Source organism: Oncorhynchus tshawytscha, linkage group LG09 (genome assembly GCF_018296145.1).
Source record: "Oncorhynchus tshawytscha isolate Ot180627B linkage group LG09, Otsh_v2.0, whole genome shotgun sequence".
NCBI classification, from domain to species: domain Eukaryota; kingdom Metazoa; phylum Chordata; class Actinopteri; order Salmoniformes; family Salmonidae; genus Oncorhynchus; species Oncorhynchus tshawytscha.
The window spans coordinates 77,130,956-77,149,833 of NC_056437.1; the positions used below are offsets into that span (position 1 = coordinate 77,130,956).

Consider the following 18,878-nt stretch of genomic DNA (forward strand, 5'->3'; position numbering starts at 1 on the left):
TGATATTAAGATGATTCCGGTAAAGGAGCGCGCTCTCTCGCTCTTTGACGCATCACCAACACATGAAAGTCTCCTCTATTTATATCATGACAAGAAAAGCCCTGTGTCTGTCTGGCCTCTGTCCCAAGCTGTGTGTAGTGTAAGCACCAGGGAATTCTGGGAATTGGACCTCCTCTTATGGAGGACAATGAAACATTAATCCACACCACTTTTCTGACAGTGAAGAATAATCTTGCCTGGCCACTAACATTGTGTGTATCAGTAAATATGTGGTTGTTCATTTGAACTGTAGGACAATGGGTGGTGGAAGGTAGTCCATATAAACTCATATACCACCATGTCAATGCAGCCATGCATAACAATGTATTTTGGTGGAAGGTAGTCCATACATGCTCATATACCACCATGTCAATGCAGCCATGCATAACCATGTATTTTGGTGGAAGGTAGTCCATACATGCTCATATACCACCATGTCAATGCAGCCATGTATAACAATGTAATAATGTATTTTGGTGGAAGGTAGTCCATACATGCTCATATACCACCATGTCAATGCAGCCATGCATAACAATGTAATAATGGATTTGGGTGGAAGGTAGTCCATACATGCTCATATACCACCATGTCAATGCAGCCATGTATAACAATGTAATAATGGATTTGGGTGGAAGGTAGTCCATACATGCTCATATACCACCATGTCAATGCAGCCATGCATAATGCAATAATGGATTTTCTTCCAGCGGGGTATCTGATGTCATTTGTATAAACCTAGAAATAACCTGTGTCTACATTCTTTTTCTGCAGTGGTGGTGAAGGAGCGTGTTCATATTAGCTATGAGCCCGTTACCGACCGGCATCCTCCTTTAAACTCCATTTGAAACTGCACTGTGTGTGTGTGTGTTTGTGAGAGAGATGACGTGATCTAATGTATTAGGAATGGGAGACCTTGAGACTGGTTTACTTTGGGGACCAGCTGAGCAACATTTATGACTTTAAAGTCCAGATAAGTAGATTTAGAAGCTTCTTAAGACCATATTGATGAGGCTGAGGGGTTGGAGAGGATATCTGAGAGCAAGATCCAGTAGCTGACCCTTCCGCAAGGCTGTCCAATTTCCTCACTGCCGCTCTCCCATCTCCCCATCCACTGCCATGGCTTCTGTTTCAAACACAATTAGCAATGATGCTGAGTCTATATGGAACATGGGCATTGGACACCACGGATGTGACACCACTGAAATGGGGAGTACATGGCAAAGCAGATGCTTATTTTAACTTAGGAACCAGAGGGGCTGGACCCATTGGCCACCACATAGATTCCTGATTAATAAAACATCGCAGGCAGCCTTACATTTTTCACATCGCCTACCAAAGCTTTTATACAGTCAGCGATGCAAGTGGAAAGGGTAGTTTAAGAGGTATTCATGCTAAAAACAGCTCCATTATTTGGACGTGAGTGATTTGTAACACCCCCCCCCCCAAAAAAGTCTCTGGTAGATTAAGTGTTCAATTGCTATTATACTATACACTATACTGATTATAAACTGAAATGATCCTGCAGAATAGGCACACTTCATGTCTAAGTGTAGCACAGGGAGAACATCACTCTGCTGCTGATATTTACAGTGCAGTCCTCATAGCGCTTCTCCCACCCTCCTGTATTTTGGAAAATCACAGGTTTCTGCAGCAACTGTGTGCAGGGTGACTGCGTGGGTGGAAATATGAAAGGCAGAAATCTAAATGTGTCTGACACACCGTCCACTGAGCCGCGTTTGGTGGTTCCCCCAGAGCGCTCTGGTTACAGAGAGCAGGCACCACAAGAGAGATTAAAGGCACTAAAAGTATCAAATACACAAAATGGAGGTGTGCAGATGTGTTTCCAATATGCTAAAATGATGCAACCATCTGAGCAACGTTCCATTTCTATGGTAACATTTGTTTCCTTTGCCATAAAATTGATATGAACGTTCCATTTAAACCATATGATAAATGGTGTTCAGCCAACATTCCCTGCCTAAATATAACAAACATTTCCTCTACATAGCATCTAATTGGTTTCATCTCAGTGCCCCAGTCAAGAACACTGCTGCTTCTAGCAGTTGTAACCAGGAGACAGTAACAGCCAACCAAAGTCACCTTGTAGCCTGATTACAGGATGGAGGAGGACCTGCCTCTTCAGTCCCCCTCGTTTCTTACAGTAGAGGAGCTGAGGGGCACCAACAGTAAAATATTTGACCACGGTGTGCCCGAACCCAACGGTTTCCACAAAAATCCCAGTGCTGGTGCCCTGGACGTCATCAGCGCTTTTTCAGCTATAAGATGCAAGGAAACAAAAATCTTTATTTTTTTGTTTAAATTGGACAAGTTCAGGTAGTCATGCGTCCAGTTCGAAACATTTTCACCCTACTGAACACAACCATGTACCCTAAACACCAGTCAACTTCCCCTCCTATTACCCACTGACTACTCAGTTTTGTCCAGTTCTCCCTCTAAGAGAGTTAATTTTCACTCATGTCAGTCTCTCCATTTAAATTTCTCTCCATTTCATCATATTGACATTTATCCTCCTCGCCACAAATGGCCATGGCTTTGGAGTCAAGCTGTGTCAGCCAGTATCAATTGCCAGCGCCACGTTCACCGAGTGTAAAGTAGACTAACATCTTTTCCATGTCTAACTCTGGGACTGTATTGTGCATGTGCGAGAGGTGCCTTGGGCCATAAAGCATAACAGACCCAGAAACAAGACAAACAACTATCCTCTCTCCTAACAGCAGAAGCCATACTTGGTCAGTTTGTATCTGTATTCTGAAGCTATCTATTGTATCATTGATTCACCTTGACAGTGGTTTCAAAGGCAGCCAATGAAAATTTCAGTTGATGAATAGCAGAATTTGTAGTTTACGAAAGACTATTGAAAAGCAGTCCTTGTGCAGACCTACAACCAAAAATGAGTGCTAACTAAGTGCCAACTAATTGGTATTATGGGGTTGCTTTTGGCCAGTTATTATAACCCATTTGCATGAGTACAGGACTCCAAATGTATTCATTTGACAGTTAAGGTTTATGGAGGTATTGTTATAAATAACATGAACAACCCAAAAGGGGGACTGCAGAGAGCCATAAGAGTAACAATCATTTACTTGTAAGTTTGATCTGTGTTCCTCACTTATGAGAGGAGGCAGGGAGTCTCAGGTGTGGCGGCTGCATCCATTGCAACATTGTCAACCAAACTTTGCAAGTCAGTGTTGTCCTGAGTTAACAGCATCAAAATGTAACAACTGCTGTCTAACACAGCCAGCGTATTGACCATGGAAATGACTTGACCACAAAAATATGAATTAAATAACATTTACTTGCTCCAAAACAGACATATGGCAGTACAGATGACAGAAGAGATGAGCTTCTTGTATTCATGTCATACAGCAGCACATCTGGGTCTATACAGAACATGGGGAAATCTGCCATGTGGCTGCACTTGATAATGGTCACTAAAATATACACTAAGTATTGAGCAGCAGTTTCAATCTTAAAACAGACCAGAAGCCAAAGATATGATTGAGAAAACAAGAGTTTAGGACTCCGAGGAAATGTTCAAGCTTTAAAGTATGTACACGGCAAAAACAAAGGGGGGGATGTAGTCAAAAAGCTCAGAGGGGGAAGATGATGACAGGGAAAAACTGTTAAGGCACAAGTGTAATTGCAGTTCCCATCAGAAGTCAAGAGGTAATGGTGATCACAATCAAAATGTCAACCAGATTATTCTTCACAGACTAAGAACTCAATCACTGACCAATCATAAGCTTAATATCCATGCAAACCTCCCGAGGCAGACAGAGTAAACACCCGTTAAGAGTCACTGGACACTCCCATCACAGTAACACTTCAGATAGGAAGTCAACTTCTCCTGGACTGGTACACTGGATAAATTCTACAACTGTCAAGCTTGATTAAATATCAGTTTAGCCCCTGAGGATAAACAGCCCCCCCTGCTGGTCTACAGGAGGGGGACAGCTACATGGGAGCCAACCTAGCCATGGCTCATTAATAAATGACAGTAGTTAATTCATGTTTAGGCTCTGAGTGGATAGGGGCCACAGGTGTCCCTGCTTACTGTTATAATCTGTAGATATTAAAGTCGGATAAGGCACAGCAACCATCCCCTCCGAACAAATGAGCGCAAGTCAGGTGCCATGGTGGTTGAGATGCAAATACTAACTCAGACAAAGAGCTCACGTCAACACAGAATACACCGATTTGGCAGAGCACAGGTTGAAAAAAAATAAAAAGTGAGAACAGAAATTCAACAAACCTGGAGAATTGTGACCCAGCTGTGTCCTACAAGTGCAACACTAAAACACTCAGTGCAGAGAACAGGCTCCCAAATGAGATGGAGGGGTGGAAGAGTGAAGGGTTGAAAACAGCATATTCCAGACTAGTTTTTGGTAAGGCGACAGTTCTTCCAAAGGACTAAAGACAGAAAGGCAGTACTGCTACACAGATCTACGTGAATCCAAGTAAAGGCCTGAATCCTGTCCAGACAGTCAGTACATAACCCCTGTAGGAGGAAGGAGCGGGAAAAACACCATCCATCCAATCAAACAAACTAATGAACTATATACAAAAATATTGGGAGGCAAAACATTTTAAAATAGAAACCCGTTGACACCATCACAACAGGAAGAAAAAGCTAATGCAAAAAGATTTTAAAAAATAAAATTAAAATAGTGTTCAGCCAACCAATGAAGAGAATACGCAGAAGAAAAAAGACCTGAAATCAGATTTTACAATTATTTTCTTATAGTACAAGGTCACTCCCAGTTTTTAAACAAAAGGATTTCCTGAATGAAAAAAAAACACATTAAAAAAAAGATAAAACTTAAAATTTACAAGCACACTGAAATCATCAAACTCCCATACACTGGCACGCATTGTTATGTCCTGATCAGCGACAGGCTGCACCCCCAGCGCCCTCCAGGGATCGCTGGCAGGAACACAAGTGAGAGACCACTGGACCACCAAGCCCAAACCTAAAAACTGATTGGAGGAGCTCAGGGGTGAAATGGAGCCATGAGCCACATCCTGGCTGTTAATTGGCAACTCATACAAGAAGCTTTGATTGGTTTACATTAGAAGATACGCTTGCGTTTCAGGTAGGAGTCAGCATAGTGGCCCCCAAGGCCCTGGGAGTGTTGTCCCACATAGCCCCCTTCCGGGCTGGGCTCTGGAGACGGAATCAGACGCTTGTGACCACCAACGGGAGTCTACAGGGGGCAGAGACATAACCACTGTCAATGCCATGGTGAGAAATGGGGACAGAAAAGGAAATGGCAGTCAAACTTACAATGACAAAGAGGCACACTGACCTTCATCCCCAGACCAGATGTGTGTGTGTTAGAGTGAATCACCGGAGGCATGCCCACAGCCTGAACAGACAAACAGTGTTCAGTGATCAAAACAGAGCCACAAAGCATTGGTCTCATCTAAAAAGGCACAATATGATTTCCAGTGAAGACGGCCAGCTTGGGTCTTTGTGAGTGTAAAACTAAAAAAAAGGGAACAAACAGGCACAGTAAAGCCTGATCTATCCCTTCAACTTTGACAGTCCACTCAAACAAAAATATGCAATATCGAATATCCACATCTTACTTCACAGGATTTTGCTACAAAATCTCTGCAGGGCAATTCTCCACCATTTTTTTTGTCATTGTTCTGCCAGCATGGCTACTGTGGTTATGCAACAATGTGCAGCTTCAAGCATATCAGATAATGTGTTGTCCGCATTCGTCTGAGTGGACCAAGGACACGCAGACTAGGTAAATCATTTCAATTAACATTTGCAGCCCAACTGTTTCATAACATTTAGAACTTAGATCGTCCAACATGATGGGTGCTACGCGAGCCAACAGACGTCAAGACTAGAGGTCGACCGATTAGGATTTTTCAACACCGATACGATAATTGGAGGACCAAAAAGGCCGATTAATCAGCCGATTTTTTTTATACTTCTTTTGTAATAATGACAATTACAACATTACTGAATGAACACTTATTTTAAACTTAATATAAAACATCAATAAAATCAATTTAGCCTCAAATAAATAATGAAACATGTTCAATTTGGTTTAAATAATGCAAAAACAAAGTGTTGGACAAGAAAGTAATATGTGCCATGTAAAAAAGCTAACATTTAAGTTCTTTGCTCAGAACATATGAAAGTTGGTGGTTCCTTTTAACATGAGACTTCAATATTCCAAGGTAAGAGGTTTTAAGTTGTAGTTAATATAGTATTTATAGGACTATTTCTCTCTATACCATTTGTATTTCATTAACCTTTGACTATTGGATGTTCTTATAGGCACTATAGTATTGCCAGTGTAACAGTATAGCTTCCGTACCCCTCCTCGCCCCTACCTGGGCTCGAACCAGGAACACATCGACAACAGCCACACTCGAAACATCGTTACCCATCGCTCCACAAAAGCCGTGGCCCTTGCAGCGCAAGGGGAATAACTACTCCAAATCTAAAAGTGAGTGACGTTTGAAACAGTATTAGCGCACACCCAGCTAACTAGCTAGCCATTTCACATTGTTTACACCAGCCATTAGGCTGATAGGCTTGAAGTCATAAACAGCGCTGTGCTTGTGAAGAGCTGCTGGCAAAACGCACGAAAGTGCTGTTTGAATGAATGCTTAAGAGCCTGCTGCTGCTCAGACTGCTCTATCAAATCAGACGTAATTATAACATAATAACACAGAAATATGAGCCTTTGGTCATTAATATGATCAAATCCAGAAACTATCATTTCAAAAACAAAACGTTTATTATTTCAGTGAAATACGGAACCGTTCGGTATTTTATCTAACGGGTGGCATCCCTAAGTCTAAATATTGCTGTTACATTGCACAACCTTCAATGTATGTCATAATTACATAAAATTCTGGCAAATTTGTTTGCAATGAGCCAGGCAGCCCAAACTGTTGCATATACCCTGACTCTGCGTGCAATGAACACAAGAGAAATGACACAATTTCACCTGGTTAATAATGCCTGCTAAACTGGATTAGTAGTTTTACTAGTGATTATGATGGATTGTTTTTTATAAGATGAATTTAATGCTAGCTAGCAATTTACCTTGGCTTCTATTGCATTCACGTAACAGGCAGGCTACTCGTGGAGTGTAATGGTTAGAGCGTTGGACTAGTTAACTGTGCGGTTGCAAGATTGAAATCCCTGAGCTGACAAGGTGAAAATCTGTCATTCTGCCCATGAACAAGGCAGTTAATCAACAGTTCCTAGGCAGTCATTGAAAATAAGTGTGTTGTTAACTGACCTGCCCAGTTAAATAAAATTTAAAAAAGTATAATTTGGAAATCGGAACTTCTGATTAATCGGTCGACCTCTAGTCAAGACATCTCCGCTAAGTCTAAATAACAGAGGTCAACCTTTATATTTTGATCACACTCAATCATTAGATCGGTTGATTACATTGGAAAGAGGCAGAGAGAAAGTCTAAGCAGCATTGGGGTGGGCATCAGTGTGGGCCTACCTTGTTGAGATGGCTGGAGGGGAGGCTGCCGGGGCCGGGTGCCACCGAGCTGTAGTAGGAAGACGAGGGCGGGCTACTATAGTGGGAGGAGGCCTGCTCACTGTAGCCGGGGTGGCCAAACCGCTACAGAGACATTCATCATGTTATTCTATGCTGCATGTACAGTTCCACACACACACACACACACTTTTTTTTTTAAAGACTACAAAGGGGAGTAGAGATTGAAAAGGCAAGAGATGCCTCAGTTTGAAGGCTGGATGTGAATAGTGGAGATGGTTTAGTGTCTTACCTGCTGTCCGAACCCTGCCAGAGCTCCAGTGTCCAGAGCCTCCTGCTGTTCATACAGATGGCCCAGAGGATCCTGGGGAGAAAGGAGCCAGATGCCATTAAACCTACTGCTCATATAACCAAGTTAAGACTGTACCGTACACTTAAACCACAGCTTCAAGCTTTTTGGTGGCGCATCTGGCTAGTACATTGTCAAGAGGGCAGTCCCGTGTTTGTGAGGCAGAAGACCCTAGGTTCAAACCATTGTGAGGACAGGGTTGCTAGACAGGGAGAAAGTGGTGCTGATAAGCAGGCCCAGTGTGTTCCATCACACTAGAAAAGTCCATGCACTGACCACTGGGCAGCCAGAGCTAGAAAACCCACCGGTGGCCACAATGACCTTAACCAAGACAGCAGTGTCCTCGGATATCAAATAAACATCAATGACCAGGCATTCTATCACAACATCAGATCAGCCATGCCAGGCAGTAGGCCTGGACAGTAAAGGTTAGAGGATAAGGGGGACCTACCTGGTGTATTGGGGGGTAGTCTGGGGTGTAGGACTCCTGGTAGCGCAGCCTGTAGTTACAGTGGATGTTCTGTGTGCGCTGGTTGGATGAGTTGCCTAGCGCTGGTCTCTTCCTGTAAGGGTGGGGCCTGCAGTTGGTGCCTGAGTGAATGACGGCAGGAATGGAAAATGTCAAAAACCCTACGGGTCAATACCGGGAAGGAATCAGAATCAAACTTCACAGTATGCAGACATTAGGAGGGGCAGCTCACCTGATGGGAACAGGCTGTGGACATTGAAGGGGTTCTGGGGAAGATTCACATCATTGGGAGGGTGTCCTAGTATGGACAACTATTGGAGAAGACACAAAAATAATAAAAAAATTAAATTAAATCAGGGGACTTGATGTTATGTAATGAGGCACAATGACTTGAGCATCCCTCCTAGTAGGGACAATATTAGAAAAGTATACAGAGTATTTTAATCATACCCCAGGTGCTGTAGGCCCCTCTGCCCCCATCACTCCACCCAGGTGGGAGATGGACATGCCCTGGAGAGTGGGGGAGGGGTTCTGGGAGAAGCTGGTGGGAGACTCTCTGCCCAGGGGCCGACCCATAGAGTGGGGGTTTATGGGCCCCATAAGGTCTGACTGGAGGCCCAGGGATGGAACCACAGCGCCTGGGGACAGGAGACAAACACCTTATTAATATAACAAACACCCCATCACTACACTGTAGAGAGCCCTGAGATCAAACAAAATCAATACACTGAAAATCAATACAACACTAACACAGTAAATAACCTAGATGTAATAAGTACTGCCCAAATCCACTACATGTGTAAAGAAGCTGTAATGTAAATCACTAACAGACCAGCAGGGCTAGCATAGCATGCATATGCTCAGCATCAATATAGATCATTGCTGTATGTGATAAATAAATCAAACTAGAGAAACAGCCACTAGTGAGTTGTATAGGCAATACAAAATAGACTTTAGTCATTCCAATAAAGTATTTTAAAATGAGATGAATGGAAGGCCAAACCTTGAGGCAGGTCTCCCAGCAGATGGACTCCCTGCTGGAGAGGCATAGCAGCCAGAAGGGTGTCCCCCATCAGTCCTGCCTGTAGGAGACACGAGTTACACACACACACAACCTCAGTGACCCACAAGATGATAAAACAAACAGTCTACATACCAGATATTTACTGAACCAAAAATGGCATCACATTTAAGAATTATGTCAGTCAAGAGAATTCACAGTAAAACACTTCAAAACCAAACCATTAATATTACTAGAAAAGCACCTCAAAAAGAACACAGCAGAAAGAAACACTTTCCAGAGGAAGAGCATTTACCAGCTTTGGTTTAGGGAGCAGCCCCTTCACGACAAACCTATATCAACCACACGCACATCTACACACACACGCTCAGTGATCACTCACACAGGGGAGTAGTCGATTCTCTTTACTGTGCAGCACCTGAGCCCAGAGAAGATGATTTCCCAAAAAGGCTTGCTGATAGTAGAGGAGAGAATAAAGTAGGAGAAGTGTGGATGAGAGAGACTACTGAACCAACATAAGAGGGGAGAGGAGCTGGAGGTGAGAGAGGTGGTGAGTATGCAGGGTATGGTATGCAGGGTACCTGTTGAACTTGGGCCTGGTTCTGGAGGAGGAGCTGGAGCAGAGCAGCAGAGAGGGCGGGGTTAGCCAGCAGTGGAATGGTGGGAGCAGCACCAAGGAGACCTGCAGAGAGACCATTTGACCTTAGGACCTGACAACCTATTATTTCACCACGCATTAAAGGTGCAATATGGCATCCTTGTTGCTAAAATTCTAATAATTTGCCTAATTTCAGTTTGTCACAAAACAAGCAAGTGTAGAGAATCATTGTGTGACCTAAACCGCTGTGAAATATATTTTCAGCTGGTGTACAAAAGTGACACACAAAAAAAAAAAAAATATTGAGAAGCATAGAAATTGCGCACATAGAAAAAACCTCTCATTTCCCAGCCTTGCTTACAATGAGAATGACAGATCTTTAACTCACATTCTATGTGAATTTGGTCGGGTCCCCGAAAAAGTTAACCATTACAGCTTAAAAACACGTGTCAATCTCATTCCACAGAATTTCTACGGGGTTTGGCTCCTTTGTACTTGCATGATGAATTAAGGTCACTAATTAGTAAGGAACTCCCCTCACCTGGTTGTCTAGGTCTTAATTGAAAGGAAAAACAGACACTATGCCCACCATGAAATTAGTTTGACACCCCTGCTTTAAATCATTAACACCAGGGTAAGAGACTCATACCATACATTGTCATCCTTTAGGAAATGGCATGATCTTACTCACCTTGTTTCCTGCCCTGGGTGAGGGGGTTGAGCAGCATCTTGAGGGTGGCAGGGTTACTGAGGCCTGTGAGGATCTGCATGGCTGTGGGCTCAGGGAGGAGACCTTTCCCTCGGTTCAGGGCCTGTGGAGAGGGAAGAGGAGGACAGCCATTCAGAACAGTTGTTTTACCACAGTAACATAAGGGAGTAATAGTTCAAACGTCTGGTATGGCAACCAAGAAGTCTTTACCATGGTCTGGGCAGCGATGAGGGCAGCCAGCATGCTCCGTCCCGGGGGTCCAGGGGCACAGAAGGAGACCCGGATGTGGGTCCCACCTAGCGCCCTGCCGTCAGCCTCTCTCTGCACCTGCTCAGCCATCTCTGCCGAGGAGAACTCCAACACGGCAAACCGCCGGAAACTGTCATCCTGGCCCTGAGCCAACTGAATAAAGGAAAATTAAGTTAAATATGCATTCCTTATGCAATCAGTCCAAAACTAATGACTAAGCCTTGGTTCTGCCAAATTCACTACATTCTGTTTGCCATTGAAATAGGTTTACGCAGAGAATTCAGTAATATTAAACTTCTTGACATTGTTAAAAACATCATCCACACAATAACTTTCCATACAGCAATTAGTAGAAAGGAGTATTTGATACAATGGTAGAGACAGTAGGTGGGATTAAACTGAATCATGCCCAGTGGCATTCTGTAATATAAAGTAGAGAAAATACTTCATGTCCAAATTTCTTCTCTAGTTTGCCACAGCTACGACTGGAGTCTCAACTTTTAAAAGCAATTACCAATCAATGATCTAAAAAAAAAAAAGTAATAAACAATGTATGAAGACCAAGTGAGCTATGGAAAAAATCATGAGCTTCATAGTCCTGATTTAGCCTGTCCAATAGTTAAATTACCTCACTCGCACTATTACACAACAGTGTTCTGCCAGACCTCAAATTACTGTGCCCTATAGGTATATGAGTGTATGTGGTGCCAAAAGGACAGTGCTGTCTCATTCCAGAAAGGCCTGTAAGGGCCAGAGGCCTGCTGACTGACACCACCTGGGAGTCAGGTGGTCATCACCATAGAAACCAGCAATGCTTATTGCTAAAGAAACAGAGTGGCCACAGGAAAAGCAGGTCAAAGGTGAGGGCTCAAAAGCCAGATTCATACAGAAACTCAATACATATGCACCTCCTTTATGTGAACTTCCCAAGACCCTGTCATCACTACAGATGCCCCATGATAACACAGCTCTGCTACAAGGTTCAGATGGTTACCTCAAACAGATGTGTAAAACACACTTGCTCAGTGTAAAACAAAAGCAGTTGCCAGTGTTTCCCCTACATGAACTTAGCAGCAGTCCACCACCATTTTTAAAATCGTGGCCACCACTGAAAAAATGGAATATATAATAAAAAATTCAGGACGGTAAAACATTCAGTGTAAACTTAAACCAGACATAAAGTATGTAGACAAGACAATGGAGCTAAACTACACTGCTCAAAAAAATAAAGGGAACACTAAAATAACACATCCTAGATCTGAATGAAATATTCTTATTAAATACTTCTCTTTACATAGTTGAATGTGCTGACAACAAAATCACACAAATTATCAATGGAAATCAAATTTATCAACCCATGGAGGTCTGGATTTGGAGTCGCACTCAAAATGAAAGTGGAAAACCACACTACAGGCTGATCCAACTGATGTAATGTTCTTAATAAAACAAGTCAAAATGAGGCTCAGTAGTGTGTGTGTGGCCTCCACGTGCCTGTATGACCTCCCTACAACACCTGGGCATGCTCCTGATGAGGTGGTGGATTGTCTCCTGAGGGATCTCCTCCCAGACCTGGACTAAAGCATCCGCCAACTCCTGGACAGTCTGTGGTGCAACATGGCGTTGGTGGATGGAGCGAGACATGATGTCCCAGATGTGCTCAATTGGATTCAGGTCTGGGGAACGGGCAGGCCAGTCCATAGCATCAATGCCTTCCTCTTGCAGGAACTGCTGACACACTCCAGCCACATGAGGTCTAGCATTGTCTTGCATTAGGAGGAACCCAGGGCCAACCGCACCAGCATATGGTCTCAAGGGTTCTGAGGATCTCATCTCGGTAACTAATGGCAGTCAGGCTACCTCTGGCGAGCACATGGAGGGCTGTGCAGCCCCCCCAAAGAACCTGCTTTCATCTGTGAAGAGCACAGGGCGCCAGTGGCAAATTTGCCAATCTTGGTGTTCTCTGGCAAATGCCAAACGTCCTGCACGGTGTTGGGCTGTAAGCACAACCCCCACCTGTGGACGTCGGACCCTCATACCACCCTCATGGAGTCTGTTTCTGACCGTTTGAGCAGACACATGCACATTTGTGGCCTGCTGAAGGTCATTTTGCAGGGCTCCTCCTTGCAAAGGCGGAGGTAGCGGTCCTGCTGCTGGGTTGTTGCCCTCCTACGGCCTCCTCCACATCTCCCGATGTACTGGCCTGTCTCCAGGTAGCGCCTCCATGCTCTGGACACTACGCTGACAGACACAGCAAACCTTGCCACAGCTCACATTGATGTGCCATCCTGGATGAGCTGCACTACCTGAGCCACTTGTGTGGGTTGTAGACTCCGTCTCATGCTACCACTAGAGTGAAAGCACCGCCAGCATTCAAAAGTGACCAAAACATCAGCCAGGAAGCATAGGAACTGAGAAGTGGTCTGTGGTCCCCACCTGCAGAACCACTCCTTTATTGGGTGTGTCTTGCTAATTGCCTATAATTTCCACCTGTTGTCTATTCCATTTGCACAACAGCATGTGATATTTCTTGTCAATCAGTGTTGCTTCCTAAGTGGACAGTTTGATTTCACAGAAGTGTGATTGACTTGGAGTTACATTGGGTTGTTTAAGTGTTCCCTTCATTTTTTTGAGCAGTGTGTTATTAACACATACATACAAATTAACACATACATACACAGTGGGGCAAAAAAGTATTTAGTCAGCCACCAATTGTGCAAGTTCTCCCACTTAAAAAGATGAGGCCTGTTATATTCATCATAGGTACACTTCAACTATGACAGACAAAATGAGAGAAAAAGAAACAGAAAATCACATTGTAGGATTTTTTATGAATTTAATTGCAAATTATGGTGGAAAATAAGTATTTGGTCACCTACAAACAAGCAAGATTTCTGTCTCTCAGACCTGTAACTTCTTTAAGAGGCTCCTCTGCCCTCCACTCGTTACCTGTATTACTGGCACCTATTTGAACTTGTTATCAGTATAAAAGACACCTGTCCACAACCTCAAACAGTCACACTCCAAACTCCACTGTGGCCAAGACCAAAGAGCTGTCAAAGGACACCAAAAACAAAATTGTAGACCTGCACCAGGCTGGGAAGACTGAATCTGCAATAGGTAAGCAGCTTGGTTTGAAGAAATTAACTGTGGGAGCAATTATTAGGAAATGGAAGACATACAAAACCACTGATAATCTCCCTCGATCTGGGGCTCCACGCAAGATCTCACCCCGGGGGGTCAAACTGATCACCAGAACGGTGAGCAAAAATCCCAGATCCACACGTGGGGACCTAGTGAATTACCTGCAGAGAGCTGGGACCAAAGGAACAAAGCCTACCATCAGTAACACACTACGCCACGAGTGACTCAAATCCTGCAGTGCCAGACGTGTCCCCCTGCTTAAGCCAGTACATGTCCAGGCCCGTCTGAAGTTTGCTAGTGAGCATTTGGATGATCCAGAAGAAGATTGGGAGAATGTCATATGGTCAGATGAAACAAATTTAACTTTTTGGTAAAAACTCAACTCGTCGTGTTGAGGACAAAGAATGCTGAGTTGCATCCAAAAAACACCATACCTACTGTGAAGCATGGGGGTGGAAACATCATGCTTTGGGGCTGTTTTTCTGCACCAGGACGACTGATCCGTGTAAAGGAAAGAATGGGGCCATGTATCGTGAGATTTTGAGTGAAAACCTCCTTCCATCAGCAAGGGCATTGAAGATGAAACGTGGCTGGGTCTTTCAGCATGAAAATGATCCCAAACACACCGCCCGGGTAACGAAGGAGTGGCTTCGTAAGAAGCATTTCAAGGTCCTGGAGTGGCCTAACCAGTCTCCAGATCTCAACCCCATAGAAAATCTTTGGAGGGAGTTGAAAATCTGTTGCCCAGCAACAGCCCCAAAACATCACTGCTCTAGAGGAGATCTGCATGGAGGAATGGGCCAAAATACCAGGAACAGTGTGTGAAAACCTTGTGAAGACTTACAGAAAACATTTGACCTCTGTCATTGCCAACAAAGAGTATATATACAACAAAGTATTGAGAAACTTTTGCAGGTGACCAAATACTTATTTTCCACCATTTTCAAATAAATTCATAAATCCTACAATGTGATTTTCTGGATTTTTCTCATTTTGTCAGTCATAGTTGAAGTGTACCTATGATAAATTACAGGCCTCATCTTTTTAAGTGGGAGAACTTGCACAATTGGTGGCTGACTAAATACTTTTTTGCCCCACTGTATATAAAACCAAGATCTTTAAGAACTAACAAGCAAAGTAAAAACAGTCCAGGACAAACTAAAACTCAATGTCATGGCGTTGGCCATCCATTGATTTTGTTTTACATTTGAGTCATCCAGATAGCATAAGAAAATTGTATAAGCAATGGCAAAGTGTATAATAGCTCTAAAACTGCTAATTTTCTCTGCCCAATGTCAGAATGTGTAGAACTGCAGGACATTAGCTTAAAACAAAAATGGTGTTTCTGAGGCCAAGAGGGCATCTAATACCGTGCCATTAGCCATGCCCACTCTAACGCTATCTCTGCCACCACTGCTTAAAAAAAACCTAGACAGTTGGAACAGCTTTCATAACAAAAGTCAAAAGTAGTGTCAAAAGTAAAGCAGGCATGTTCTGCTTGCTACTAGAGTATACTGGAGCCACAGATACAAATTGAACTGAGAACAGCTACTAGATATACTATTCATGAGAGCCAGATACACATGTTAAATCCTCTGAAAATATCAGTAAGTTTGTGAGAGGGTGTTGCGTTCCTGTCCGCATGTGACTGACCTGGCAGAAGATGGGTGTGTGTGTGTCAGCCAGGGCATTGCGGAGGTCCTGGGCGGTCAGCAGGCTGGGGGGCAGACGGTCCACACAGAGACACCTGGAGTGCAGGAGGGGGTAGGTGAGGGAGCCCACCTCAGTCCAGTGGACGTACAGCATCCTTGAGCCCAGCTGCTTCCCCAGCAGCTCAGACTTAGCCCTAGCCGCAGAGTCCTTCTTCATGTACTCCACAAAGCCGTAGCCCTTGGAGTGGCCAGTGGAGGCGCTGTGGACCAGGAAGCAGCGCTCTAGGTTGCCGAAGGGTCTCACCAGCTCCTCAAACTGCTGCTGGGAGAAAGCGTGGGGCAGGTTGGCGATGCACAGCAGCGCGTCGGTGGGCTGCAGCTGCACAGAGATCTCCCTCTCCCGGAGCATGTGCTGGTGGAACTCTTTGATGGCACATTGTGCCTGCTCCCCATGGAGCAGTGTGATGAAAGCTGAGGGAAGAGAACATGAGCTAAGACCTTGTGAAGAAATATGTGGAAGGTTACATTGCTCAAAATAGGAAGAGTTGAGGAATCTGTCTAGCTCAGTCAGAGAGCCTGCTGCATCCAATTAGTCTTACTGGGATTTATATTTTAGTCTTTGTTTTACATACCTGTTCCCTTGTATTTGTCCACAAAGCAGTACTTCAAGTCATAGTTGCGCAACAGCTCATGAACCTCCTGAGAGGGAGAAAGTGTGGTTAGCTACAGTCAGCGTTTCCCCTATGTTTTTTGCCACAGCATTCTCCAGCCAACATTTTTAAACACCCTCCTTGGCCAGAGATAATTTAGCTTTTTTTTCTCCCCCCTGCAATTGTACACATCTTGCCTGGGCTTATGCGGTGTTATGCCATCTGAGTGACTCAAACAGTGCCATTTTAGATTCTCCCTATCTAGTTTTTACTTTGATTGTTGGTTCTATCACATTTTTGGGCATGGAAGCAACGATTTAGCAGTGATAGCCCACCGCTGCTAAACTAATAACTTAACCTAAATGAATACCATTACCGTAATACATTGTGTTATTCTTCAACTACCACAGAACACTTAAAATGTGATATTCCCAGATTAGTACAGGTCTACTTTTTACCATACAATGGTGTAGTATTGTAGGCATAAATTAAGCTTAAAATTAAGTGTTAAACACTACAATCACTTGAGAGCATGACAAACTAATGTGGTGTTAACATCCTTAATCTAAAGCATCTATTGTGTAGCTCCATCTACATGTCTACTTTTATTCACTGACCAGCTTTCCATCATTTTTTGAAGGGGGTGTCGAAACATGTTGCTATCAGTTTTTCTAAATGTCCAATTAGGGATGGTGTGGTATTGGCAAGTGCTTTCCACAACAATATATGAGTATACACCATCTGTAGTGCCTAAATGCTCATCAGTATTGATTAAAAAAATATATAGAATGATTGCTTGCTTACAACAGGTGTCTTTGCCAACATGTAACAAAAGCAAAGTCATCCCTAGCTATTGGGCAATGGTGGAAAACAGTTGACCAGTCACTGTGATAGGAGAAATGGTTGTTCCACAACGCTTTGCCTGTTCCACAAACGAATCGCAATGCTGTCTAGCATTTTCTGAAAGCGGCTACGTTCCCTCTACACCTTCAACCCTTTGTCACTGCTACTCACGTTCCCATCTCGAACTCCCAATATGCACCCAGGCAAACAATGAAACGCGCACAGGCCACAGTTCCCCACGAGTCAAGCATGTTCCAACTTTTTTTTTTATTTACAAAATGTTCCAGGGACATGAAGTTTGTTTCAATGCGGGAAATTAACTGAATATTTTAAAACGACATTTTTGAACCAGTCACATACAATGCATGTCAATCCATAGCCTGACAATTACTGGTCAAAACAAAACAAACAGTTTTGCTAACGTTAGCAACTAGCATTGCCTTTCCGCACGAGGATTTTAATTCTGCACTTTCAACTTGTCCAACAACCACGCGTGATGCTGGAGTGGCCAATTGCAGCCAGGCCGTGAATAACCACCAAACATCACCTACCACGTCCCAGATACGTTGAGACATCAACGTTTATTCGCGACATAATTAGGAAAGAGAATTAGTCAACAAAGCATTGTTAGTTACTAGGAAACTATGCTAGTTAACGGTAAGAGAAGCTAGCTAGAATATAGAAACCACCAAAAGCCAGCGAACCCAGTTAAATTACTGGTAAAAAAGCTAGATGTCAATTTCATGGCAAGGGTATGGTAATTTATTTTTTATATTTATTAGATTCAACAGCTGCAGCCTGGGCTTGACGTGATCTGATGCAATTACTGACCGCTTTCTAACGCTTGTGAAAACTAAAAGAAAGTTTAGGAAACTTACCTGATTGCTAACATCGGATGGCAGGTTTTTAATTATGATTTTCCGGCGATTGTAAAACTCTCGACGAGTTCTGTCCAAGCGACTCTCAATCTCTTCAGGGCTAAGCGTCGTCAACTCTTCATCGACCCTTCGCTGACACTTGTTGTCCGATGATGCATCTCCATCACTGGGCTCGGGATCCCTTGACACCCAATTCTCGTGTTCGACAGCGGGGTCATAGTTTTCGTGAAATGGACGACTAGCGAAATTGGGCCCTGTATTTGGATTTTCTTCTCTGGCAACTGCGCTAACGGACGCCGCGGCCTCCATCACTTTTGCTTGGGAAGTTTTCTGAAACTGACAACCCCGTCAGATTTGAGCAGTTTAAACAATACACACATGGGCGCAACTCGGTTTCTAATTGGACGAGAGGATGCATTTTTTTATAACACGTCATGAGCGGGGCGGGTAGTTGTACTGTAGCTTGCCTGTCATATATCAAAACCAGTGACGCCCACTGCAAGTTCAACAAACCCACATGATCCAGTATATTGATTGAATTACCGGTATGAAAATATGGAGGACATCACTATATCATTTCTGATTCAATAGAAGTTGAGGTATTTTCATTATATTCAGCTGTGTATGTCCATGATTGACAGAGAAAAATGTACTTTATTTTAGAAAAGCTCAACTAATTGGGAAAATATTTAGGCATAAAATCAAATTAGCTTTCGCCTCTAGGCACACTGGACCTTAGCATTTTTATCTTATCCGACCTGAGTAGGCAGTT

The 18,878-nt window shown here is 43.5% G+C and overlaps 1 protein-coding gene across 2 annotated transcripts; it reads right to left on the minus strand.

Annotated features, from left to right (window-relative positions):
- Positions 1–3,335: 3,335 nt before the first annotated feature.
- On the minus strand, positions 3,336–18,476 carry LOC112259197 (ribonucleoprotein PTB-binding 1). Of its 2 annotated transcripts, none has more exons than XM_042327476.1 (14): positions 18,107–18,476; positions 16,368–16,434; positions 15,737–16,206; positions 10,904–11,095; positions 10,676–10,796; positions 9,968–10,068; positions 9,369–9,447; positions 8,816–9,003; positions 8,598–8,676; positions 8,348–8,487; positions 7,840–7,911; positions 7,551–7,673; positions 5,345–5,426; positions 3,336–5,264 (listed from the first exon to the last, which is right to left on the minus strand). In XM_042327476.1, exons 1-14 carry the CDS (start codon positions 18,413–18,415, stop codon positions 5,161–5,163), a joined length of 2,127 nt encoding a protein of 708 aa, XP_042183410.1. In that variant the 5' UTR covers positions 18,416–18,476; the 3' UTR covers positions 3,336–5,160. The 2 variants fall into 2 exon arrangements, with proteins under 2 accessions (XP_042183410.1, XP_024289709.2); XM_024433941.2 differs by having other exon boundaries at positions 5,367–5,426; positions 18,107–18,474.
- Between the last annotated feature and the right edge of the window lie 402 nt (positions 18,477–18,878).